The sequence below is a fragment of the Macaca mulatta genome, chromosome 5 (assembly GCF_049350105.2).
Source record: "Macaca mulatta isolate MMU2019108-1 chromosome 5, T2T-MMU8v2.0, whole genome shotgun sequence".
In the NCBI taxonomy this organism is placed as follows: domain Eukaryota; kingdom Metazoa; phylum Chordata; class Mammalia; order Primates; family Cercopithecidae; genus Macaca; species Macaca mulatta.
In genome coordinates this window covers 117,111,315-117,139,253 of record NC_133410.1, presented here as the reverse complement: position 1 = coordinate 117,139,253, position 27,939 = coordinate 117,111,315, and the positions used below count along the sequence as shown (strand labels likewise).

The following is a 27,939-nucleotide window of genomic DNA, read 5'->3' as shown; positions in this document are numbered from 1 at the left end:
GAGCTGGAAGGGTGCTCCAAGCTAATGAGGCTGGCAGCACTGTCCCTTTCGTGCCTAACCATCGTGTCATTTGTCTGTTAGTTGATTTACTTCTCACTTAAGGAACCGTAACCAAATTAAACAGTGGAAGTAGTTATTTGCTTAACTGAATACTGCGCTTTTCCATAGCTTTTGGGGCCCAAGGCAGCCGTGGGTGGTTTCTTCGAAGGCCTCAGTAGTTTTTTTTAAAGGGGGATTGCTATATTTAAAATGGTAACGGTTCTACATTGTCCTGGAGTTGCTATTCATACACCTGCTGGGCAGTTTTCAAAGTAAACGATGGCAGTCTCAAGGACTCTCACTAGGAATGACCAATCTGGGGAATTTGGCTAAATCTTTATTGACATAAATGTTTTACATTAATGTCTGCTTCTGGACAAGGTAATTATGTTTAGAATTTGCACTGGTTTATGGGTGCTTCCATATAATCAACAAAAATAATGACGGGAATCTTTGGGTTTCTAGTGCAGATATCATGTGGGTCAACAATCATTTGTCTGTGGCTATTAAAGATGATGGTAACAGAAAAGAATATACAAGGCAGGTAATCCCCAAACTCACAACTTTAAGATGTTGTCACCGTACAGGCAACCAAAGAAAAGAATGGACAAATGGGATCATATTAAGCTAAAAAGCTTCTGCACAGCAAAGGAAACAACAAAGTGAAGAGACAACCCACAGAATGGGAACTATCTATCTGACAAGGGATTAATAACCAGAATATATGAGGAGCTCCAACAACTCTATAGGAAAAAAAAAACCAAAAAAAATCAACTAATAGCCTGAGTAATAAATGGGCAAAAGATCTGAATAGACATTTCTCAAAAGAAGACATACAAATAACAAACAGGTATATGAAAAGGTGCTCAGGCAATAACAAATGCTGGCGAGGTTGTGGGGTAAAAAAGGGAACCTCGTGTTTGTGGGAATGTAAATTAGTATAACCACTATGGAGAACAGTATGGAAGTTCCTCATAGAACTAAAAATAGAGATACCGTATGACCCAGCAATCTCACTGCTAGGTATATACACCCAAAAAGGAAAATCAGTATATCAGAGATACCTGCACTCCTATGTTTATTGCAGCACTATTCACAATGGCCAAGATTGGAAGCAACCTAAGTGTCCATCAACAGATGAATGGATAAAGAAACTGTTACATATACCCATGGAGTACTATTCAGCCATAACAAAGAATGGGATCCTGGCATTTGCAACAACATAGATGGAACTGGAGGTCATTATGTTAAGTGAAATAAGCCAGGCACAGAAAGACAAATTTCACATGTTGTCACTTATTCGTGGGAGCTAACATTTAAAACAATTGAACTCATGGAGATAGAGAGTAGAATGATGGTTACCAGAGGCTGGGAAGCATAGGGGGGATGGTTAATGGGTAAAAAAATATATATATAGTTAGATAGAGTGAATAAGACCTAGTATTTGATAGCAAAACGGCAATTACAGGCAACAATAATTGTGCATTTTAAAATAACTAAGAATGTGATTGGTTTGTGACATAAAGAAAGGATAAATGCTTGAGATGGTAGATACCCCATTTACCCTGATGTGATTATTATACATTATATGCCTATATAAAAATATTGTGTGTAACCCATAAATATATATACCTATTATGCACCTACAAAAATTAAATTTAAAAAAAATATTTTTTGAGATGGAGTCTTTTGTTTTTCTTTTTCTTTTTTTTTTTTTTTGAGACGGAGTCTTGCTCTGCCACCCAGGCTGGAGTGCAGTGGCGTGATCTCAGTCCACTGCAACCTCCACCTCCTGGGTTCAAGCAATTCTCCTGCCTCAGCCTCCTGAGTAGCTGGGATTACAGGTGAGCGCCACCACGCCCAGCTAATTTTCATATTTTTAGCAGAGACGGGGTTTCACCATGTTAGTCAGGCTGGTCTCGAATGCCTGACCTCATGATCCACCCGCCTCGGCCTCCCTAAGTATTGGGATTACAAGTGTAAGCCACTGCGCCCAGTTCCCCCGAAATTTAAAAAAAAAAAAAAAAAAAAAAAAAAAAAAAAAAAAAAAAGATGTCACAATGCAGAAGTTTCCCCCAAATGAAAAATGCTCCTAAAATTAACCAAGGGCTCAACATCATTGTTGTGGAAAATGGACTCTTTTAAAGCTACTTTTAAAGGTTAGAATCCAGAGGAGACCACCAATCGAAAGTTATTGTCCTGGGGTTTATTTTTTCTCTTCAATAAGGAGCTCATTTTCAAATTTACAAAGCCCAGGCATTTTGCCCAGAAGGCAATAGCAAATGGATTGGTTTGCTAGGATGCAGTCAAAATTCAAATCAGCAGTTTTTATAGACAATCACAGAGCTAATTCAGAAGCGTGGGTGTCCTATCCATTGGTAACACTGAATGACTAGATTCAAATGTATAGCCGTCTATAAGTAAGTTTGGGTGAATATCCCACCTACTCCCTACTTCATGATCCAAATATTTGGACATTATGGGATATGTCTAAATACAATTTTCTACAGATCTCAAATGATATTGTGGGCTTTTTGGCCTGTGTACATGGATAAAGTCAAAAAGCTCCAAACAAAGCCTGCAGTTCTGTCTGCACTGTTGCCTGATATAAACCCTGCAGTTCCCTCATAAGCCTCTGTGTGGAAGGCTGTTGAATGAGTAGTTTTGAATTAGTGGTTACTATTGTGCCTCAGTTTAAATATTGTGAAATAAATAATTAGGTCATTTTATTATACCACTTAAATATCCTCAACTACATATATTAAATAATATAATTCATAATGGATGATATGAAGTTTTTTTCAATCTATTCATCATCAACATATGAGAAAGCAAATTACTCATCTTAATTTCTATGTTTTAAAAAATAGTAACATCCTTTTCACAGAAAGATGATTTTTTTTTTGTTTTTTAACTGCACCTTTTGTTCTTACCATGTATGAAAACTGACAAAATTTGCAATTCATCACCTTTCAAAAATAATGGCACTGAGTGTTTCAAGGGAGAGAAATGGATGATAGATAAGTGTGTTCTTGTCAATTGTTTTCTCCAAGGCAGTGTGAATCAAGTTTTACAGATATTTCTTTGATTTGATAAAACATACTGATTTAGGAAAACATGTATATCTATAGTACTTATCTCCTCTTATAATATCTTGAATCTGAACATATCTAAAGTCATTTGCTCAACCCAGAAATTTGTATTGAATTCCCACTTTGTGCCCATGGCTGTTTATCTAAGAATCTCCATGGTCTGGGTGCAGTGGCTCATGGCTGTAATCCCAGCACTTTGGGAGACCGAGGCAGGCAGATCACGTCAGGCCAGGAGTTCAAGACCAACCTGGTCAACATAGTGAAACCCCGTCTAGACTAAAAATACAAAAACTTAGCCAGGCATGGTAGCACATGCCTGTAATCCCAGCTACTCGGGAAGCTGAGGCATGAGAATCGCTGGAACCTGGGAGGGGGAGTTTGCAGTCAGCTAAGATCCTTTCACTGTACTCCAGCCTAGGCAACAGTAAGACTCTGTCTCAAAAGAAAATAAAAAATAAAAAGAAAAATGAAAAGAATCACCATGTTACCTTCTAAACAAACATATGTCTCAGGAATTGAAAGGTTTTTCTTTTTTAAATTTTGCATGAGGATGTTTATTGCAGGATTTGTAGATCAGTTGGGATATGAGGATGAAGCCAAAGATGACTTCTATATTTTTTTTTGGTTTGAGCTCTTTGGTGGATGGTGGTGCCCTTTACCAAGACAGGCAGTGCTGAGACAGCAGCAGATTTTGGGGGGCAAATTATGAGTTTCAGACTTGATGGGTTTGAGTTGTGAGATGTATAAAAGGAGATGAAAAGTGAGCAGCTGATAATACTGGTCTGGAACTCAGAAAAGAGGCATAAACTGGAGATACAAATTTGAGAATAGCCAGCATGTAATAATAAGGGAAGCCACGGAAAACCAACTGAGATGGTCTGGAAAGATTAGAGAGTGAGAAGAGGTCCAAGGGAAAAACTCAACGTTATAGTTTAGGTAAAGTAGGAAAACATAGCAGATGAGGCTACAAATACATGTCCAGAAAGAGAAGAAAACCAGGAGAATGTGGTGACAAGGAAGCCAAGGAAAAGCCTCTTTTTAAGAAAGATGAGATGCCATTTATATCAAATGTTCCTGAGACTGCAAGTAAAATAGACTAGAAAATGTCCATTGGGTTTGGTGACATTGAGGTCTTTGTTGACCTTAACCAGAGAGGGTTTGCTTATGCTATGGACGTGGGGAATCCTGATTGAGTGGGGTGAGGAAGAGCTGGTTCAGCAGAGAACCTGTGAGTTGGCTTCCTGGAGAGCTGGTCAGTAAAGGGTGCACACCTGGCACAGTGGCTCACACCTATAATCCCAACTCCTTGAGAGGCTGAGGTGGGAGGATTGCTTGAGTCTAGCCCTATCCCATCTCTACAGTTGAAAAAATATAGCCAGGTATAGTAACACACACCTGTAGTCTTAGCTACTTAGGAGGCTGAGGTGGGAAGATCGCTTGAGCCCAGGAGATCGAGGCTGCAGTGAGCTGCAATAGTGCCATTGCACTCTAGCCTGGGCAGCAGTGCAAAACGCTGTCTCATAAATGAATAAACAAAAGGGGTGCTAAAGCATTCCCAGAATAGGTTTGTTAAAATATAATTTGGGTTGGTGGGAAATGAAGAGTGAGTACTAATGGGTACAGGGTTTTCTCTAGACTGATGAAAATGTTCTAAGATTCATGGACCATTGATGGGAAGGAATCTGTAAAGGAGATAAGGAAAGAGGTAATGGGGAGGTTAGTGAGGAGTTGAGGTTCCTGAGAAGTCGGGAGGAAATAGCATCTGACCACAGATGGAAGTAATAGCCTGAAAGATGAGAGGGAACAACTCTTCCAAAACAACAAGAGGGAGGAAGGGAAAAGAAAAACATGGGAGTGGTGCAGCTGTGTTCATAGGCTGCTTGTACAACATTGAAAAAGTTCTTTTCAGGTGGGGGTATGGTGGCTCACACCTGTAATCCCAGCACTTTGGGAGACCAAGGTGGGCGGACGCTTGAGGCCAGGAATTCAAGACCAGTCCAGGCAACGTGGTGAAAGCCCATGTCTACACAAAACACAAGAATGAGCCAGGCATGGAACGAATGCCTATAGTCCCAGATGCTTGGGAGGCTGAGGTGGGAGGATGGCCGGAGTCGGGGAGATGGAGGTTGTAGAGAGTCAAGACTGTGCCACTATACTCCAGACTGGGTGACAGAACCAGACCCTGTCTCAAAAAAAATAAAAAGTTCCTTTTGATGCTTCAATTTTTCTGTTAGGAGACATGGGTCAGTTTTTGATAGCTGCTATACCCAATGAATTACAAATTTACCAGCCTAAACCAACACCAGTGTATTATCTCACAGTTCTGCAAGTCAGAAGTTCTATAGACTACTCTGCGCATTTCTCATTTCTGAGTTTCACGAGGCTGACATCAAGGTGTCGGCCAGCTGGGCTCTCATTAGGAGACTCTGGCAAGTTTCCAAACTCATTCAACTTGTTAGCAGAATCTAGTTGCTTCCAGTTGCAAGACGAAGGTTTCTAATATCTTGCTGGCTCTCAACTGGGGACCACTTTTAGCTCTTAGAGGCATCTGTTCCAGATCAGTGACAGTGTGTGGAATGCTCTCACACATGGAATGTTTCTGCCTTCTCCTTCAGCTGCATCTTCCTGACTGAGCTGGTGAACGTTCTCCACTTTTAAGGGCTCATGTGATTAAATTGGGCCCACCTGGATAATCCAGTATACTATCACTGTGTTAAAGTCTACAATCCTAATTACATCTTCAAAGTCACTTTTGCCATGTAATATAATACAATCACAGGTTCCACAGATTAGGGTGTGCTCAATTTTGTGGGCCCATTCTGCTGACCACAAGGTGACATCATCAACTGAGAATAAGGAAGTAGAACACATGGAAAGTTTTGAAAACAATGGAAACAACTTGAAGTAACCATTCTGGAAAGTCAGAACAAGAACTTTGTAAAATTGACAGATGGCACCAAAGGCTGAATCGAAGTCAGCACTATAGATTACTCTACTCTTGTGTAATCAGGCATAATCTTGGTATTAACTAAAAGTGGCTTTCTCTAGTAGCACTCAGCCACCTGGGCATGAGCACAGAGAATGGGGCTGGTAGATGGAATCGATAGACCAAAAAAGAAAAAGTGTAGGATGGCATCAATAAAACAATGGACTAGGAAATAAAAGATGGTCAGGGAGACAAGCAAATAGAGGAGGAGGTTAATGAATAAGGGAAAAGTGAAAGGATCAGTGGCCTAGAGTTTCCAAAGATATTGCAAAACATATGGACCAGGGGTAACAGATGGAAGAATTTGGAAACATAAGAGGTCAGGTGGTGAGATTTATAATTTTTGAAAAATATTTAATTGACAAGTGAAGATATTCAAAGTATACAATGTGATTTGATATATGTATATATTGTGTAATGATGATCACAACACATTTGACACCACTCATGTTGTACATTAGGTCCCCAGAACTTGCTCATCTTACAACTAAAAGTGTGTACACTTTGATCAACATCTCCCCACTTCCTCCTCCCCCAGTCCCCAGCAACCACCATGCTACTCTGTTTCTACGAGTTTGACTTATTTATTTATTTATTTATTTATTTATTGAGACAGAGTCTCACTCTGTTGTCCAGGCTGGAGTGCAGTGGCACAATCTCTGCTCACTGCAACCCCCGCCTCCCAGGTTCAGACGATTCTTGTGTTTCAGCCTCCCAAGTAGTTGGGATTACAGGAGCACCACCACACCCGGCTAACTTTATATTATTAGTGGAGATGGGGTTTCACCATGTTGGCCAGGCTGGTCTCAAACTCCTGACCTCAAGTAATCCACCTGCTTTGGCCTTGCAAAGTGCTGGATTACAGGCATGAGCCACCACGCCCAGCCAGTTTGATTTTGTTTTAGATTCCACAGGGAGAAAAGAACTTTTATCTGAGAATGCAAGTTCTTTTAATTATCAGGTGCAGAAAGACCTTAAAGTGAAACCACTGTGATGTCCCACTCCCTGCTTTGAGCTATGTATTCATGTCTTGAAACTTCTTGCTATTGCCACAAGTAGCTATAAATTAGCCTAATAATGCCACGCTGGACACTGTAACTCACACCCTATAGCTTAACAATGTTTAGCCAATCACTAATCACTGTTATTTCTGTAACAATAAGCCAATGAGAATTTCTGACAAACAACTCTGTGTGAGTCCCCTTTTCTGCCTTTAAAAATCCACTTGTAACTGCTGCTAATTGCAGTGTATATTCAGGGCAACTTGAATCTGTGCTCCTGAGTTGCAATCCTCAAGCTTGGCCCAAATAAACTCTCCACTTATATTAATTTTGCCTCAACTTCTTCCTTTTAGGTTGGCACTGCTATGAGGATCCCTACCTTTCCCCTTTTCCTCCCGCAGGACCCAAAGACCATTAACCTGCACTTAGATATATGTGATAATGAATGACAAATCATGATGAATATTACAGAAATAGGAGAAAAACAGTTAAAAAGTACTGAGCAGCTCTTGGGGAAGAGTGAGAGAGATTCCAGTAGGGGTAGAGCTTGGGCCACTCTGCTGATCAAGAGAGGAAGCCATGGGCCCTGCTGGGATAATATACAGCTATGGATGGAGCAGGGGTGGTTAGGGAGTAAACTGATAGGGCTGGAGAAAACAGTACAAATATCCATCACTCGGGGGAATCTGGTTGAAACTTAATGCTTGAGCCAGAAGTAAGGCTGGTCTAACCTGTGGAATTCTGTGGGTGTGCTTGACTGGTTAACGTTGCTTTGTTTTTACTGTATGACCTTCACTTCCATCATCAAGGGGTAAGTGTTGGGGCCACGTAGGACCTGGCAGATATAGGCAGAGAGTTTTCTGGAGAGTAGTGGGAACACACGCCTTGGAAAATTCAGCAGCAGCGAAGAAAAGGAGTTCTGTACGTTGACAATGATTTGATTCCCAGGGGGATTGGTCTAGCACAGCATTGCCTGAACTTGCAAGTTTCCTAAGGATCATCACCATGTGGGGTTCACCCATGATTTAATGAACCCTCAGGGGAGGGATTCCAGACACTATTTCAAGTAAGTGCCTGAGATGATTTTTATGTTGAAAAAAATTTAGAAATCTTTAGGCTTAGGTGATAATCCTGAATTTTTTTGCTATGTAGTTGAGGCAAATTACATACTATCTAAAGAAATATTAGCTATAATGTTCATCAGGGATGATGCCATCTTTTTGGAAGGGGCTATCAAAATTATAAGACTGTCTGGGGTTGGATAAGAGGGAGAAGGGAAGGGAAGACAGAGGTTACTTAAGTAGTTTGAAAAGCTTCTCCAGGGAGACTGAGGCCTCTTCTCAGTGGCCTCAATAGAAAGAAGAGGCCTAAGGCCGGGTGTGGTGGCTCACGCCTGTAATCCCAGCACTTTGGGAGGCCGAGGAGGGTGGATCACCTGAGGTCGGGAGTTCAAGACCAGCCTGGACAACATGGTGAAACCCCATCTCTACTAAAAATAAAAAAATAAATAGCCAGGCATGGTGGTGGGCACCTGTAATCCCAGCTACTGGGGAGGCTGAGGCGGGAGAATCACTTGAACCCAGGAGGCAGATGTTGCAGTGAGCCAAGATCACACCACTGCACTCCATCCTGGGCAACAGAGCAAGACTGTCTCAAAAAAAGAAAAAAAGAAAAGAAGAAAAAAAAGAAAAAGACGAGGGCTCACCATCCCATTCCCAATCTCCTTCAGTCACCAGCCTAGAATAGTCTAGAGGAAGGAAATTCACTAACAAGCTTAATAGTTATATTCCAGTTTCGAGAGTGTTCTGTGACTATAATTCTTGTAAGTCAGTCACTAGAAGGCCAGCCACCTTAGTGTTTTAGCAAAATTGAATGTCAAGCCTACCAAACTAAAGGCCAAACTCTTAACAGACTGGTGCCCACACCAGGAAAGTGACTCCCTGTAGGATACATCTGGACAGCCTGCTAGCCCTCTAGACCACACATGTCTCCATCAACTGCCTCTCCGTGGTTTCCCCCGGCTCTATTCCAATGAGAAGTACACATACATCCTCCTCTCCACAGTTTATTGGGGCACTACATATGATTAAATCACCTTACTCCAACTTGCCCTTCTTAAAAGTACTTGAATTGCAAATTAAAACAAAATTTTTTTCTAATTAAAAATGTAAAAAAGAGTGATATTGCTGGAGAACATGCTAACTTTACGCAGACCTGACTTTTCAGCAGTTATCTCAAGCTGAACTGTCTAACGAGAAATGTACAAAGTCTGCTTGATTATCCAAACATTTTCTATAATGAAGGGAAGGTAATAATTATACAGTGCTATATTTTCCATATGAAAGTATCCAGTCAATGATCTCAAACATGAATAAATAAGATGTCACTAATCTTTACAGCATCCTGGTAGTTAATATGGTATGATAAAGAGACTAAAAGAGGGTAACAATAGACTGAACTCTTGACTTCTCCTCAGCCTCTTCAACTCTCCTAAGCTTGTATGTTTTCAGATAGTAACCATTAAAGTATATATTATACATACAATCTATAAATTCAGTGTGAAATAACACCTTGCATTTGTACTTATGGTGTTACTGAAAAGAATCCAGAGCACTTGCATATGCCATTAACTCATTTGTTATATCTTTACAACACCCCCTTAAATTAAATTTTTAGTTCGCATTCAGTAATTAATATCGAATGCTTAAAGATTCAAAAGAAAGTAATTGCCTACCTTTTTTTTTTTTTTTAATTCTTATTTCTTTTTGGGCTCTCAAAATCCAATGTTTTCTACTGAATTTCCTGACATAATACCCCAGCCCCATAGACACACCCAACGTGATCGTCTTCGTTCTCTCCTGCCCTTGCCCTGTTCTAGCAGGTTCATATAAATTAATCTTGTCTTTCTTTTAACCCTCTCTTCCTCTCATCTGGTTTAATATATTACATTTACTTTTCTTCTGATTAAATTTGAAGGAGGAATTTACCTTATTTTTGTGGCATGTATTCCAGTTTCACTATTAGCAACTTGTTGCTATTCAATACATTTAATTAAGTGTCCTTTTCACCCATTTAACCCATAAGCATTTATCAAGTACTTATTGTATGCTGAGTTTTATTATTTTTATTTTTAATTTTTTTTTAATATTTTAGTTTTTGAGACAGGGTCTCACTCTGTCACCCAGGCTGAAGTGCAGTGGCACAATCACAGCTTACCACAGCCTCGATTTCCTGGGCTCAGGTGACTCTTCCACCTCAGCCTCCTGCGTAGCGAAGACTATAGGTGCCTGGCACCATGCCCAGCTAATTTTTGTATTTTTTTGTAGATACGAAGTTTCTCCACGTTGCCCAGGCTGGTCTCAAACTCCTGGACTCAAGCAATCTGCTCACCTCGGCCACACCTCCCAAAGCACTAGGATTACAGGCATGAGCCACCATGCCTAGCCTGAGTTTTATAAAAGAGACAAAAGCGTAGCATATATTCCTGGTTTTAAAGTGTTCTCAGGCTGGGTATAGTGGCTCAAACCTATAATACCAGCACTTTGGGAGGCCAAGGCAGGAGGATCTCTTGAGGCCAGGAGTTCTGGACCAGCCTGGGTGACATAGTGAGACCCTGTCTCTAAAAAAAATTAAAAAGTTAGCCAGGCATGGTGGCATGCACCTGTAGTCCCAGCTACTCAGGAGGTGGGAGGTTCACTTGAGCTCAGGAGTTCAAGGCTGCAGCGAGCCTGGATTGCACCAGACCCTCCAGCCTAAGCAACAGAGCTCTCAATATGGTTGGGAAAAGTAAGATAAACACTTAGAATTATATTTATCATAACGTAATCATATTTCACCTGGAAGTAAATTAAAACTTAGTGTACTTATTTCATATTTATTTTCATACATTTTCAACCCAACTTATGGACGACATGCCAATCCACTTAGAACTGGTTTCACCTGTTTCTGACAGTGCCAACACGCTAACTTCCGGCCGCCCACTGCCCCTCCTACATGCTAAGTAATTTAAGTTGTAAATAACTGCATAAATAGAAAAAGTTAAGAGAAAAACCTAGAATAATAATAGTAATTATTTTCACTGAAATGCAAAACCATAGGCATATAGCTATACATGTACTCATATAGTTAAGATCTTGGCAAGGAAAAGATGCATATTCAAAGAGTTTAACAAAAAGGAGCTTAATGAAGGGACTATTTATAAAGGGTGTAGCAGAGAGGCCAGCACAAAGATACAATAAAAAATGATGAAGAACCCAGTGTCTACTGGGAAGTCATTACCACCTGTAGGCTGTAAGGGCAGGAAAAATGTTTCCAGAGCCAACAAGAGATGGAATTATGGAACAGGGGTTGTCTGAGGGGAGCTGCTGGGTGAGAGCTGTGGCCTTAGGTGGAGGACTGTAGCTGCTCAGAACTGCAGCAAAAGAGGGAGAGAGTGAGAGATGCAATTATCCTGATCTCTCCTCTTACTCTCAGATTTCTCCCTGGTATCTCCTGCTGATGGGCCCCCGATCAGAAGCTGAAGGGTGAGGACACCCAGGCAATGCAGTCAGCATCCAGGGGTAGAGAACAGGGCTGAGAAGGGTGGAGAATGGATCTGGAGGAGCAAATGATGAGTAGCCAGCACAACTCCCTAAAGCAGTAAATTCCAGTATGCCCAGCCCAGTTTGGGATAGGAATAATAGGACAAATGGAAGAGACCATAATCTCAGAATTTCACTTAGCCAATTACTGATCAGGCCACCTCCCACTATACCAACTGCTACACAGTTTAGATATACAGTTGTATGTCAAGCTGTTAACATTCTGTCCTCTCTTATTTTATTGGAAAAATGCTCTTTTCTCAGGCCAAACCTTAACCTCTACAGTAAGGGCCAATAAGGAGAAAAGGAATCTATGTAAAGGTAAGGTGAACAGGTTTTCCCTGGACAATCCCAAGTTAAAACATACACACATGGCCGGGCATGGTGGCTCACGCTTGTAATCCCAGCACTTTGGGAGGCTGAGGCGGGCAGATCACAAGGTCAGTTGTTTGAGACCAGCCTGGCCAATATGATGACATCCCGTCTCTACTAAAACTACAAAAATTAGCCAGGCGTGGTGGTGCACACCTGTAGTCCCAGCTACTCGGGAGACTGAGGCAGAAGAATCGCCTGAACCCAGGAGGTGGAGGTTGCAGTGAGCCGAGATCACACCACTGCACTCCAGCCTGGGTGACAGAACAAGACTCCATCTCAAAACGCGCACACACACACACACATCATGTTAAGGTTTCTAATGCAAAAACTCATTGAATGGCCTCTCCTCAGAAACACGCAGATAATCCATGCTCAGGATCTTAATTACTTACAATTAATTTGTGAGACCATTATAGGATTACAGTGATATACAAGTAATTCTTTTTTTTTTTTTTTAGGTGGAGTCTCGCTCTGTTGCCCAGGCTGGAGTGCAATGGCGCGATCTTGGCTCACTGCAACCTCTGCCTCCCAGGCTCAAGTGATTCTCCTGCCTCAGCCTCCTGAGTAGCTGGGATTACAGGCATCCACTACCACACTCAGCTAATTTTTGTATTTTTTAGTAGAGACAGGGTTTCACCATGTTGGCCAGGCTGGTTTCTAACTCCTGACCCCAAATCATCCACGCGCCTTGGCCTCCCAAAGTGCTGGGATTACAGGTGTGAGCCACCACACCCAACCTACAAGTAATTCTTGAGTGTCACCATTTACCTATTGCTTAGCCAAATTAAGACTCTGAGGCCCTTTGCCTGTAGTAATGACTATCTCTGGCCACCTAATCTGAGCATGGATTCCAAGGCATTGCCTGTTGATAGCAGAGTTCTCTCAGATGATTTAATTTAGGAGACAGTGAAAGGAAAGTAGCCTTCTCTTATTCTCAACTACTTTCTGGCTTCCAGTTCCACATTATCTTGACCAACCTGTGACCATTTTAACTAAAGAGTTTTCACAATCAGTAAACTGCTATAGAGCAGATGAGGACAGAGAAGCAGATGTTCCACTTGTCAATGGGGGCCACTAGTGTCCCTCGCCAGAGCAGCTCAGTGGAGCAGACCTTCCCACCTCATATGCCAAGGCAGGCTGGTAAGTCATGAATGATTACAGGTGAGCTGAAGATAAGCCCCTTCAGTTTCTGACATGGCCAGGAGCAGCTAAAGTGACCTTGTTTGTTGTCTTTAGATGCTGAATAAACATAATAATTTTCTTTGGGTGTCATGACATGGAAGAATTGCGAAGAAGTCCTATAGAATGATAACATTGGAAATCAAGTTGCAAATATGAAGGAGTAAGTGGAAAAAAGGAGGTGGTGGCAACAAGTATAGGGATTTCTTTCAAGATATAGGTCAGTGAGTGGAGAGAGAGGAAATGGAGTGATTCAAAGCAGATTCAGCAGGCAGATGATTGAGCACATTTGTAGAGAGTAGAGAAGAGAGAAATGAAAAATACAAGTGAGAAAAAAGGTATAGTGTTAATGTTGAGAGGAAGATCACTGAAGGAATTTACTACCATGTCTGTGATTTTCTTTATTAAATAAGAGGTTGAATTATCAGCTAAGAGTAGAGAGGCAGGCTCTTGATGGGGGCTTAAGAGAGAGATAAAGATTTGAAATATCTACTGACAGAAATGAGAAAGGGAATTGGTAAAATATAAGTAAAAATTTTCCAGCGTTGAAAGCCAAGCTGAGAATGGAGCTTATACATTTGTAATGGAGCCAACCAGCAGTCACATGTTTAACACAGCTGTGCCAGGACACCTGGGTGCTCGAGTTCAGTCAGTGGTTTGATGGTTTCATTTAAGACCAAAACCTGAAGGAGCAACTATAGTAAGAGAACAAGCTGGAAAGATAATTGAGGCAGCTGGCTGGGCACGGTGGCTCACGCCTGTAATCCAGGAAGGCCGAGGCAGCGGATCATTTGAGGTCAAGAGTTCACAATCAGCCTGAACAACATGGTGAAATCCCGTCTCTACTAAAAATACAAAAAAATTAGCCAGGTGTGGTGGCGCATGCCTGTAATCCCTGCTACTAGGGAGGCTGAGGCAGGAGAATTGCTTGAACCTGGGAGGTGGAGGTTGCAGTGGGCCAAGATCATGCCACTGCACTGCAGCCTGGGTGACAGAGCAAGACTCTGTATCAAAAAAAAAAAAAAAAAAAAAGAGAGAATTGAGGCAGCTGATAAGAAGAGGAATGAAGAGGAATAGAATTTGAGCTTGTTAGAATATGGGCTCTGCCTTAGTTGTCTTTTTATTGATATATCTTCAGCACCTGAATCAGTACCTGCTTTCCTTAACCTTACCAGTGAATTAGAATCACCTGGAGAGCTTTAACAATTCTTATACCTAAGCTGCACCATGAACCAATTATATTAGAATCTCTAAGTGGGGACTACTCACAGTGTTGGTTTGTTTTTTAAGCTCTACGAATGATTCCAGTGTACAACCAGTTGAGAACAACCAGTCTAGAACAACGTCTGGTATAAAGTAGAAACCTAACAAATTTAATTCAGTGAGGGGAGAGAATTCAGGTTAGACTACAAAGTCCATGAAGGGGAGGAGGAAACTGGGAGTTTAGGAAAGGGGTAAAGATTAAGTCTCCATGTGAACTTGAAGTGTAGATTTGAGGACATTGTTGTCAGAGAGAGAGAAAGAAAGAGGGAGATTTACAAGTTGATTGTTTTGGACTGGGCACAGTTCCAAGTAATGATACGATTTAATCTAGTAGTAACCAAGGGTCTTTTTTGCACTAGACACGGAGCAAAGCTTGCTGTTGTAGTGGCAGTACAAATCTGAAGTTTGTGAAGTTACCTGTTAAGTTGCACAGGGGAGGGTCAGAAGGGAGGAGAAGGGGAGGAAGACCTGCTGTTCATGGCACTCAGATTGGACATTGATCTCAACTGAATTGGCTCTGACTTGCACTTCCTTCTGTTATCTTCATGACCCCAAATCCATGTTTTTCATCAGGTTCTTCTTGCCATCTGAGTCCGTGATCATCTCTGCTTCCCTGGGACTGGGCCTGTCTTAGTTGAAGGCTGGAAAAGCAAAGAGTAAAGTGAACAGTAAAGTAGGAAATGCTAAGTTCACCTCCTTTACTTACAATTTTGCTTGAGGTCATTCTTCCCAGGGTATCTATTGGACAAAAAAAAAACAAAAACAAAAACAAAAACAAAAAAACCATAAATCCTCTCCTCTGCAAATCCCATAATGCTTTATGAGAAAAACAGTTAAGGTCAATGACCTTTAACATGGCATTTCTTCTTTATTTAAATAAGCTAGTTATTGCTCATTCATCTTATCACAACTCATAACCTCTATATGGATTAGGCCAAGTCACATTGTACTCTGATGAAGAAGTCGGTGATTTGAGGGGGTGGGGCTCCCATAAAAGAGCTAATTTACACTCTTCCTGTTCCCCACCAGCCAAGTCATTTCCAAGGAATTAAAAAAAATTGTTTGATAGTGTATGGTCAGGTGGTGAAGAAATTTGTAACTCATTATTTGATTTTCTGAAGAAGCACTTGTACTCCTCCTCCAGGTAAGGTAAACATTAACCTTCTGGATAGAAGACTGCGGTCCTAATCATCTCTGCGGCACTGCTGGTCACATGGCATATCTGGAGGCAGCTCCAGACAACAGCATGTAAAACCCATAGTACAACACTTAAACAACATCTGATTAAGAATTGTGGGAGATAGGCAGGACGTGGTGGCTCACACCTGTAATCCCAGCACTTTGGGAGGCCGAGGCGGGCGGAACATGAGGTCAGGAGATCAAGACCATCCTGACCAACATGGTGAAACCTCGTCTCTACTAAAAATACAAAAATTAGCTGGGTGTGGCAGCATGCCCCTGTAGTCCCAGCTACTTGGGAGGCTGAGGCAGGAGAATCACTTGAACCCAGGAGGTGGAGGCTGCAGTGAGCTGAGATCGTGCCACTACACTCCAGCCTGGGCGACAGGGCGAGACTCCATCTCAAAAAAAAAAAAAAAAAAAAAAAAAAAAGAATTGAGGGAGATAAAATTGTGGGAGATAATAAGCACCGAAGCCAGCAAACACGTGAATGCTCCTCCAGCACCTGCAGCAGTGGTACCACATTTTGGAAGTTTCAGGAGAACATGTGATACTCCTCACTACAGAGAATAGCTGAACCAAAGAAACAGTCACAGTGAACTCTGTACATATAAGAAAAAAAGAGGACATTTCAAATGAAGATGTGAAGTGCTCAGCAAAGCAGTGTGACTGAGGAAGGATACTAGGTCTCCACCCTTTGTCACTACCCTGCCCAAGTGCCCCCTTCCATCTCTCATTTAGGATCCGCAGCAGCTTCTGAAGGCATCTCCAGCCTCCAGTTTTGCTCCCCGCCATTCCATTCCACTCTCTAAGGCCACCAGACTCTAAGATGCTTTCTGTGCCTTCTGGTTTTATCACTCTCCTGCTTAAGCCCATTGCATAGCTTCCTTTTTCTCCTATTTCTCAGGATCAAGTACAACTGCGAGTGTAACTTAAAATGTCTATTATGACTTGATTTCTGTCTATCACTTCGTTTTTTTCTTTTGCTATTCCCAGCTCCCATTCTGTGTTAAACTTCTTTTAGTTCATCTAAAATGGTGAGGCTGTCTGGCCTCCTTTTCTGGAAACTCTCTTTCCCTTCTTCTTTATCTGGCTAACTCCTTCTTACTTATCAGGACTCAATTTAGATATCCTGGTAGGTTCTCCTTTAGCACCCTGAACTTTTTCTATCATACATTATTACATTTCTCAGGCTGTTTAATTATCTGCTTTTCTTGCCGGACAATATTGGTTCTCATTGAGTGTTTAATATTCACCATACCCCATATTAAGCATGTTTCTTGGCATATCTTGTGATTTTCACTACAATCTTGTGAGAGGACACTTTATTACAAATAATTAAATCGAGGCTATGTTAAGTAATTTGCCTAAACCTTAATAAGCTGCATAAGAGCAGGATGGTGTTAGTCTTGCCTCATATGATCCATAGCAACAAATGTATACCTAACTCTTGAATGTTGCTAGCACTTACATTGCACTTAGAATGTGCTTGGCTTATCTCAATTCTACATCTCAATAGGATGAGGAAACTGAGGGAGCACCCATGATTATATAGCTTTCTTAGCCAGGCTTGAACTAAGCAGCTGGCTTCAGAGACCATGCTCTTAACTGAGACACCGTTCTTACTTTGCATGAACAGAAATGCTTAGAATTGCAGAAATATTAGGGAGGTAAATGAAATAGTCAACAAAGCAAAAAAATCTGAGATACCACCATTTAATAAGGCAATTCCTTAGTCCTTGAAACTCTTTGAGATTGTCTCACATGATGTCTGCCACTGCAAAAACAGAAAGATGGATGCAGAGTTCTGGCCAAATGAAAACATATCTGAAGGAAGGAATCTGTTTTTATCCTGGACATCCAAGCCTCACTGAGTAGCAATCAGTGATATAAAAGTATTCGCCCAGGCGCAGTGGCTCACGCCTATAATCCCAGCATTTTGGGAGGCCAAGGCAGGTGTATCACATGAGGTCAGAAGTTTGAGACCAGTCTGGCCAACATGGTGAAATCCCATCTCTACTAAAAACACAAAAAACTAGCCAGATGCAGTGGTGTATGCCCGTAATCCCAGATCCTCGGGAGGCTGAGGCAGGAGAATTGCTTGAACCTGGGAGGCGGAGGTTGCAGTGAGCCGAGATCACACCATTGCACTCCAGCCTGGGCAACAAGAGTGAAACTCTGTCTCAAAAAAAAAAAAAAAAAAAAAAAAAAAAAAACCTCAACTAAAACATTTCCCTCATTCTTTTGGCACTGAAATATGTACTCCAATGACATTCTCCTGAGAAAACGGGGGAGAGAAATCCAATGGGATTAAGGTGAAACGTTGAAATCAACCAGCTATACCGAAAGAGGTCTGTTGTGGTCTGGGAAAAAAAGAATTGGAAAAATCCTTGCAGTTCCTAACGAGGCAAAAAAGTTTAGTTTGGCCTTGTCAAGTACAAATAGAACTTGGGTGGCAGAGAAAAAAAGCCAAGGAATGCTTTTATCATTGTGTTTTTCTCCCTTCCCAAACTGGAAAATTTTACTGCTCTGTTTCTTCTGATTTCTGTATTGTTTTGGCAGTTTCTACCCCTAAATAATGGTTTTGAAAGACCATCTCAGCATTTTTCTTTTTTATAAAATATAATACATTTGAATAATAAATATAAAAATATTTTTTCTTTTTTTAGGAGATGATGATTTGGGAGGAATGAAGCCCAGGGGTTGGCTAAGAGAGTGATAGACACCCCCAATCATCAGATGATGTGTCTCTGCTGCTGTGGTAGCCCCAGTGAAGGAGACCCCAGTAATTGTCACAAATTTGATTCCAGAGCCTTATTGGCTGCTGTCTTTTTTTGTTGTTGTTGTTTGTTTGTTTGACACTACACTATCCTGTAACTTATATCTGGGGTTACATCTTGGAGAATAGCACTGGTTGGTGTTCTCAGCCCCTCAGTCAAACATATTTAACTCATTGCACTCCATGTGCATCCTATCTGACTATTGATAAGGGCTATTCTCAGGGTTTTTTTTTTTTAATGTGAAAGAGAAATAAACTTCTATGTTGTTTAAGTCCCTGTTATTTTGGATTTTCTAAAACTTGCAACCAAATCTACATCTAATTATATAGTAAGAAATGCAATGATTAGCCATCAAAGGGTTTTTAACAATTGATTTAGGTGAAATTCATATAACATAAAATTAACTATTTAAAGGTGAACAATTCAGTGGCTTTTAGTACATTTGCGGTGTGTGCAACCACCACTTTTATCTAATTCGCAAACATGCCATCACTCCAAATACAACTCTTACTTAGTAAGCAGTTTCTCTCCATTTCCTATTGATGATGTTTAAGCAAGGAATGATGTGATTTGATTTACATTTTCAAAAGATTACTGTATGGAAAAAAATGGATTGTGGTAAGAGTGAAAGCAGGAAATAAGTGAGGAGGCAGTTGTGACAGACCAGGCAAGAGACAATGGTTGTTGAACAAATAGGATGGCTGCAGAGATGGCGAGGAGTTCACAGGATGAGGTTAGGATTTACTGATGGGTTTAGAGAGAAGGAGGTGATAGAAAAGGAGGAACTGAGCCTGACTTGTAGGTGTCTGGCCTCAGCTTCTGGGCAGAGATAGGGAAGACTAGATTTAGGGGAGAATGGTTAAAAATTCAGTTTTATACATGTTAAGTTTGAAATTTCTGCACTAGACAGACCCAGTCTCCTACTTGTTTTACCCATACTCCATTATGGTATCTATTCACTGCACAGCAGTAAGAGGAACCTTTAAAAAAATTTTTTCAGAACTATCCAATGAGTCCATGTCTAATTCTGGAGTTAAAGCTGAAGTCATTTCAATGGTATATAATCCTTATATTTTCTCCCCACCTCCAACCCACTCCTCGTTACCTCATTGCCTACGCTCTCCTTGCTCATTCTGTTCCACTGGTCTCCTTGCTGTTCCTTGAACATGCCAGGCACATTCCTATCTCAGGACCTTTGTAGTCTCTTCCTTTTGCCTGGAATAATTTTTCTACAGATATCTTAGATACCTTCTTGATCTCATTTCCTTCAAGTCTTTTGACACATTTCAGTATCTCAATGAGATCTACACAGAAAATCCTATTTAAGATCCCAACTGCCCTTTCATCCCCAGCACTCTACCCTTTCTTTTTTGTATCACTTCTATTTCATCAGCTTTTGTTATACTATAACACTTCTATAAAGTCTATTATTAATCTTTGTCTTGTCTCCTCAGAAAGCACCATGAGAGAGAGGGATTTGGTACTAATCTGTCCCAAGAACCTAGAATATTCCCTGACACACAGTAGGTACCCAATAAATGTTGGCTGGATGAGTAAAAATAATTATTTGATGTCTAAAAGCAGATGTTAAATAGGGGGTTGGGTAGAAGAATCCGGAGCTCAGAGGAGAGGTGAGATCTAGAAATACTAATCTGGAAGTAGACAGTAGTTAAAGCCATGAGAGAGGATGAAATTATCCAGAGGAAAAACACAGCTGGAAAAGAGAAGTCCTAATATTAAGACCTGGGGAATTTCAATATGTCAAGGTCAGGTGGAGGTGAAGAATCCAAGAAAGAAGGTAGATAATTAGAACCAGTAATATATGAGAAAAACCAGGAGATGCCTGGAGAGGTGTTGTATGGAGAATGGTTAACAATATCATCTCTGGCTGTGGAGCTGGGGAAGATAAAGCTAGAAAAGCCCCCACTATACTGGCAACACAGAGATCTTTGCTGACCTCAGTAAAAGAAGTTTCTGAGCAGTGGAAATGGCTCAAGGATAAGTTGGAGGATTGCACTGTCACATATCCCCACTAAATAAGAAAAGAATAACAAGAGATAATAACACACAATGTCAAAGCATGTAAGAAAGAAAAGAAGAGCAGGCAACAATGGCAATACATTTTTGGAATATGGAAAGTATATGGAGAAGTAGAAATGGATTTGACACCTGTGTACTTGGAAGCAGTAACAGGAATGAGAGATTTAATGGGGAACGAGGCAGTTTGCTGTGTAGGAACCTTTAGATGTTCTGCACTTGGATTCTCCAGGTACTCCAGGTACCAGGTACCTGAAGGCGGAGGTGAGAAGCCTGGATGAAAACAGGAATGCTTGCTGAAAGTTTTATAGAATGATTGAGCTCACCAATCCCCTTCCTTTCATGGTCCAGCCAGAGGACCGTATCCCCATGTGCTTCCAACCTGCCCAAGGAGTCTTATTCTCTGGAGAAATTTGATTAGAGACTCTTGACTTTGAGACAGTAGGACCAGCAAGACAAGGCATGGAGTCCTAATATGGAGAAAATTGTCACACTGAATTGTAGTTTCTGGACTCGCTTCTCCTGCCCTACTCCCAGAATTTTGGCAACAGACTGGATAGCAGATTGAAGGATTCTTCTCTGGAGAATCTAAATTACCCCTGAGGAAAGACTGACATGTACTGATATTTTCAGAATCTTCCAGGGAAAAGGTACTGTCATCGTCAGTTTGGGCTTTCATAACAAAAAACCATATAGTCTGGGTGGCTCAAACAACACATATTCATTTCTCATAATTCTGGAGACTGGGAAGTCCAAGATCAAGGACCATAAAGATTCCATTCCTAGTGAGGCCTTCTTCCTGGGTTGTAGATAGGCACTGTCTTTCTCTGTCCTCACATGTTGCACGCACACACACACACACACACACACACACACACACACACACACAGAGAGAGAGAGAGAGAGAGAACTCTGGTCTTTCTTCCTCTTCTTATAAGAATAAGGATATCTTTATATCCTTATAATTGTATATAACTATTACTATATAAGGATACTAATTCCATAATGGAGGCCCACCTTCATGTCCTCATCTAAACCTAATTTCTTCCCAAAGTCTCCACCTCCAAATACCATCACACACTGAGGCTTAGACCTTCAACAAATATTCCGTCCATAACAAGCACCCTAATATTTGTAGCTGACAAACACCCCTCAACCTTCACATGCATGGATTCCTTTCAGAATATAGAGTAAGGCAAAGCATGATTGCTTTATTGGGAAGTGCAATCCCAGGGTAGAAAATAAGGGAAAAAGGAAGCAAAGAAGAATGGGCAGCAAGTATGACGTGATACAGTGACCTCTGCTTCCCAATAAATCACTAAAAGAAATAGCCATCAGTTGACAGGTGTATCCCTTGGCTATATGGAACATCTTCACATAGGTTATGTGGGGAAAAACTGAACACCCAATAGACTGTTTCAAAGCTGTTTTTCCAATAGACTTTTCCAAAGCAGTAGGCAAGGAAATTAGAACAATTCAGTAAGTCCAACTTCTGACTAATCAGAATTTGAGAAAGAGGGAAGAGGGAGCAAATTATCAGTGAAATAATATGTCTAAAACTGAACTTCATGGGTTTCCACATTGAAAGAGACACTTAATACCTAATACGATCAATAAAATATGGCATTTCGGAGCCAGCAACAAAGATGAGACACCAAAAGATTTTTAAGAGAAAAAAATAAAGCAAGTGAAAAGGATGAGCATGCAGAATGGCATGGACTGCTGAGTAACACACAAAATGCTGGATGAGGGTGGAGCTGTGACTTTGATATGCAGAGTCAACTTAGTCAATATGAGGTAAAATTGTTTTTTGACATGCAAAGACTGAAGAATTCCCCTTCCATGTGCATTTGAATTAAAGAAAATTATTGGTGTATAAATTCTAGCAATACAAAAGGAAAATGAGATCCAATATACAGAGGTGCAGCAGTCAGTCAACCACTTATCCTGACCCATGCTCCTTTCTTCCTGGGACGCACTACTGTATTCCCTAGCTCTTCTTGCTATTAAGTGTGCCCACGTGGCTGACACATAGCCACTTTAACAGTAGTGTTTATGAATGGCACCATTTTCAGGTCTGGCCTATAAAAACTTCCCACACGTGTTCCTCCATGCTCATTTCCACCTTTGGCAGGCTGGAATGGGAATGGCTCCCAGGCAAACCTAATGGGTTGTGTTAAAGATGGCAGAGTGCCCTTGTCCACCTGGTCTCTGAGTGGCTGCATGGAAGAGGGCTTCCTGCCAACTAGTTCACCCTACCCACTATACAGTTATGTATGTGTCTTAGTTTGGATTGCTATATCACAATACCACAGGCTGGGGGGCATAAACAATGAACATTAATTTCTCATGGTTTTGGGGCTAGGAATTCCAAGATCAAGGTGCTGCGACATCCTCCTTATAAGGCCATCAATCCTATGGGCTTAGGACCTGGCCCTTAGGACCTCATTTAACCTTAATTACCTCCTAAAATGCCTGTCTATAAACACAGGAGTTAGAGCTTCACTGCATATGGCACAGGAAGGGGAAACACAATGCGGTCCATAGCAGTGAGCAGGAAATAGACTTCAGTAGCGTGTTTTTATACATTTTGAGATCTATTTATAATGGCAATTACCTTACCTTGATTAATAGAAGGGGATGCAACAGAGAAAAAGCGGGGTTTCATGCACTGGTCTTTCTAGAGGGCAACCAGCTTATCCTACCTGGGGTAGAAGACAGAGGTCTTTAGGAGGGAGGTTGCCAGGTGAAAAAGGAACTGATGTGTTCACATTTCTGGCAAAAATTATTAGTAGAGTTTCAGCAGCTCTATCAGAACATTTAGAAAAAAAAATGTTAGCTCCATGGAAAGTTAAGCAAAGACAGTTTAAACTCCAGGATAAACCACAATATTCATAAGGAACAACTTGGGTCAAGCAGTGAATACTTACTGCTCATAGTAATGTCAGTGACTGTGACTACTGACTTAGCCAAACCTTATAGGAAATTGATATTGAGAGGATGAAGAAAGGGAAGTTCTGTGTGTGTGTGTGTGTTTATGTGAGTGTGTGTCTTGACAGAGTTCAACTTCTATAACAGAAGGTGAATTTTAAAAAATTAAAATAGATCAAGAAATAGCAGCAAATAGTTACCAGTAAAAACAGCATAAAAGTTGAAGGTGGTTTCCTCTGGGAGTGGGATAGGGGAACAGGAATGTGGGCTGGGGGGGAGTGTGAGTTTTCATTAAAGCCTTTTAGTACTAGCCAAATATTTAAAATTCTATGCACATATTGATAAAAATCCTTTATACATTGCAACTTCTTTTCCTTTTTTTTTTCAGTAAGATTGAAGGAGAGGTGAAGAAGGAGATATAGGAAGTGTAGACAATTCCTTCAGGAAGCTTTGCCTGCAAAGGGTAGCAAGGGGTTGCGGCAGCAGCCCAAACATTTAAGGGAGGACTTAAACTTAAAAAAATTATACTAATAATATTTAGTTAACCCATCAATTAGTGCAGGGTTTATAATGAAGAACAAAGTACTCTGCTCCACCCTTTCCAACTCATTGTTTTCTGTTGACTTATAAACATTTCAATGCTGGCTGCTCTCAGTGCCCTACTGTCCAAATGAGTGCAGTTTCCTGCCCCATGAGAGGAAGGCACAGACAGCAATATCTGCTAAGGGACAGGGGCAACCCCTCTCCAGTGAGGGAGCGACTGCTGCTGGCACAATCTTCTGCCCTGTTCTTCCCACCACCCAAGCCCTTCAGAGGGAATGAGTGCCCAGAGGGGAGGTTAGGAAGTCAGAAGTCAGGGCATTTTCACAGTACTGCTCTGCAAAATCCTGTGGACTCTCAGAGTCACAATGTCCCACTAGGAAAATGCCGGTGCAAAGGTGAAAGAAAAAAGTCAATTCTGTTTGCAGCATTGCTGAAAGTGAGAAACGAATTTGACTGGGGAAGTGAAATGAGTATCTCTGCCCCTCTTGAGAAGCAAAGGAAAAAATGAGCTCAAAATAGCTTTTCTGTTGACATCATAGTCCAGACCTCCTGTGACTGTAATTATTAATATAAACAGGCATAGAGCAGTTCTTGTAGTGATGCTTCTACTGAGAGTATTGTGGGTAGGGATGTATTTTATTGCACTCAAGTGCCTATGACCATACCAATATGTTGTGAGCATATAATGTTTACTTTCTGAACATTAGTGAAGCAACCATACTGGTATAGAACAACCAAAACTATAAAAGATTTCAAGACAAAAATCTCCTTAGGAAAATGACTTAGCTGGCCTGCAGATCATTATCTAATGATTTTTAAAGATTACATTTTAAATTACTTGGCATCCTGTGCCTCTCCTTTTCCCACCACATTTAAGAGGATGATAGATCTATCTAGTTTAATGTAATATAATCCATTATATAAAATACTGAACTTGAATACTGAATAGACAGGACTAGTGCAAATATATATACCACTATTATAATGGTGTGTGTATGTGTGTGTGTATATATATATATATACATACATACCATTTTGAAGGCAGGTTGTGGTAAGTAACAAAACATATATGCTGAAAATGGTTGGGAAGAACCTTCCTCTCTGATGTTTCCCATGATACTGTCAGTCAATACTGAAATATTGACAGGGGCGTAAAGGCACATCATCTTTTAGTTGTGCATGTGATTACATCAGCCTAGAAAGGGGAACTCAGATGACTTCTGGGACTGGACAGGAAAGTAAAATGGGAGAGATGGTGAGTCCCAGGAGTACATACGTGAAATTAAACCTACACATACACATACACATACGTATACACACACGCCAACCACATTGTGTTGTCCAAACAAGGATCTGCTGGTCACATCCTCCCTAAGGGCTACAATTTATAATCTCTGCTTAGCTGTAGGAAAATTACTCTGTCCAAACTGTGGGATCAAAACAGATCTCAGGAGTCAGCAGGATATCTGACCCCATCCTGGAACAAAGTGATTTTTTCCTCAGGTAGTTAATCCAAAATGATTGCCTGAAGTCACACCCATCCTTCAAGGCCCACTCAAGCCCAGCTCCTCCATGAAATCATCCCATCCTCCTGTGAGGCTGTGCCTTACCTTCCGCAGTCCTTGCTGTGTTCCCGTGTTGCAGTCATTCCAGTGTCTTCTATTTCTGTGCCTGGGACATGTGTCTGCTTCAGTGCATGGATCTCAATGCCCAGCCTTCCCTATAAACCCTATAAAACTCTTTGTAAAATTTAAACTAAGGGATTTCTAAGCATTTTCACTGGCTTATAGAAATTGCAAAAGATTCTAGACTATATCCAAATGAAAGAGTACTTCCCACTCAAAATATTCTCTCAGTGTTTCCCAAATTGGTGTTCTTCAGAACACCAGTCCCAAGAAGTGCTCCCTGAAAAGTGCTCTGTGGTCAAACGCTGTGCTCCATATCCTGATTAAGAGTCACAAGGCATGTTGGCATTGTAAGGACTCTGAGGAGATTAGAAGAGATTAAAGAAAACATTTCACTCAGGGTTCTCTTCATAAATTTGACCACAGAATCTCTTTTATTTTATTATTTTTTTTAATTGGAGAAAAGGCATACAAACTTATTAACATGTACATAGGGAGGACCACAGTGATTACCCTTAGAATCCCTTTTAATAGAACGATTTAATGACTTATTCCTTGGAATGTAGCCCTTGGGGAGGTAGCACCCCTTAGTGGGCAAGGATGTAGACTCTGGACCCAGGCTGCCTGCAGTTCAGTCCTCAGCATTCATTGTCCTTGGGAAAGTTATGTGACCTCTTCTCTCATCTATAAAACGGGCATAATAATAGGACATATTCCTATAGGCTTATTATGAAGGTTACATTCATTAATACATGTAAAGTAGGTGCCTCAGCCTAGATTTGGGGTTTAGGCTAGAAAATCAGGCCTCTCTCCCCACTCAAAATTCAGGAACAATTGAGAAATAAGATACACATCAAATGATTCGCTTTGCTACCAGTGAAATCTTTTGAGAAAAGGGGACCCCCTTCCTGGCCATACCCACTTCACATCTATTTACTTCAACACTTTTAGTCACTGAACAGGATGAACATGCAGGTTTCTTTGTAGGGGAAGGCACTCTATGGCAGGGTGAATGGAGAAAGTGTCTTGGGTACTAGTTTGCTAGAGCTTAGAACAACAGAAATGTATGGTCTTACAGTGCTGGATACTGGAAGTCTGCAATTAAGATGTCAGTGGGGCCATGCTCCCTCTGAAGCCTACACAGGAAGAATCCTTCATTGCCTCTTCCGGCTTCTGGTAGCCCCACACATGCCTTGCCTTGTGGTGGCATTAACTCTTATCTCTTCCTTCATCATCACATGATGTTCTGCCTACCTCTTGACTTTACCTTCCCTCTTCTTGCATCTGTTTCTGTCCAGATTTCCTCATTTTATAAGGAAACCCATCATATTGAATTAGGGACCACACTGATAACCTCATTTTAACTTGATTACCTCTTTAAAGACCCTATTTCTAAATAAGGTCACATTCTAAGGCATTGGGGGTTTGGAATTTAATATCTCTTTTGTAGGGGAACACAATTCAGTCCATAGCATCCTGAGATCAGGCCCTCTAAAAGAGAGAGAAAAGTGACCAAAGACCAACGCTATTTCTTCTTTCCTATGTCACCAATCAGAGAGATCATTCCCCCTTTCTTGGGAAGGAGGAGTCAAGAGAGTCCGGAAGTGTTTCTAGTCCTTTCCTCCAAGGGCTGGAGTTTAGAAATTTCCCTCTTTCCCTGTGAAAAATGAAGAGGTAGGGACGGACTTCCTCACCCCATCCTCAAAATATAACCCAAAGATAGCTTTGGGATTAAACAAGTATTTGGAACTGCCTGTGGCCATGCCTTAAAATTTATCAGTTGGAGTCCCTTCATCTCTCCTGGGGCTCAACAGTATACCTGTTTGTACTGAAAAAACTTGTTTCCTAGACCCTGGGAGACTTGAGTACTCTTTCATGTTGCACTAGCAGCCACCTCCAAGGGACTGTTTTTGGGACCTACACCCTTTCAAGCCTGATTTTGTTGTTGTTGGTGTTGCCAACACATTCACTGGTCTTGGAAACAGCTTTTAACAGCTAATGCTCAACAACAATTTGTATTTATATTTTTAGCAAAGACTTGGGAGAGTGGAATTAATATTCAATAATGAGAAAAAAATGGAGTTACACATCGGGCAAAGATCATTTCAAATAGTAATGGATAGAACAAGCCTGATAGCTTCATTCGGGGAGAAGAGCTAATAACTGTTGAGTGTTCACCAAGTGCTTGTATTAACTCATTTAGTCCTTTAGTCTTCGTGCCCTGTGAGGCTTGATACTGGACTGTGGGTTGGGTCATTTGTCTCCAGAGCTTGCATTCTTAACCACTGAGCTACACAGCCTCCATTGTATAAATTAGAGCAGATTTTGC

At 41.1% G+C, this 27,939-nt stretch overlaps 1 protein-coding gene across 1 annotated transcript in view; it reads right to left on the bottom strand.

The window, feature by feature from the left end:
* The window catches only part of LOC144340954 (uncharacterized), a 98,391-nt gene extending 72,758 nt beyond the window's left edge, over nucleotides 1-25,633 (bottom strand). Inside the window, exons 1-2 of the mRNA XM_078002584.1 lie at nucleotides 25,596-25,633; nucleotides 15,038-15,156 (exon numbers count right to left, since the gene is read on the bottom strand). Coding sequence (XP_077858710.1) covers nucleotides 15,038-15,156; nucleotides 25,596-25,633 — 157 coding nt within the window. The remainder of the gene's footprint in view (nucleotides 1-15,037; nucleotides 15,157-25,595) is intronic.
* Between the last annotated feature and the right edge of the window lie 2,306 nt (nucleotides 25,634-27,939).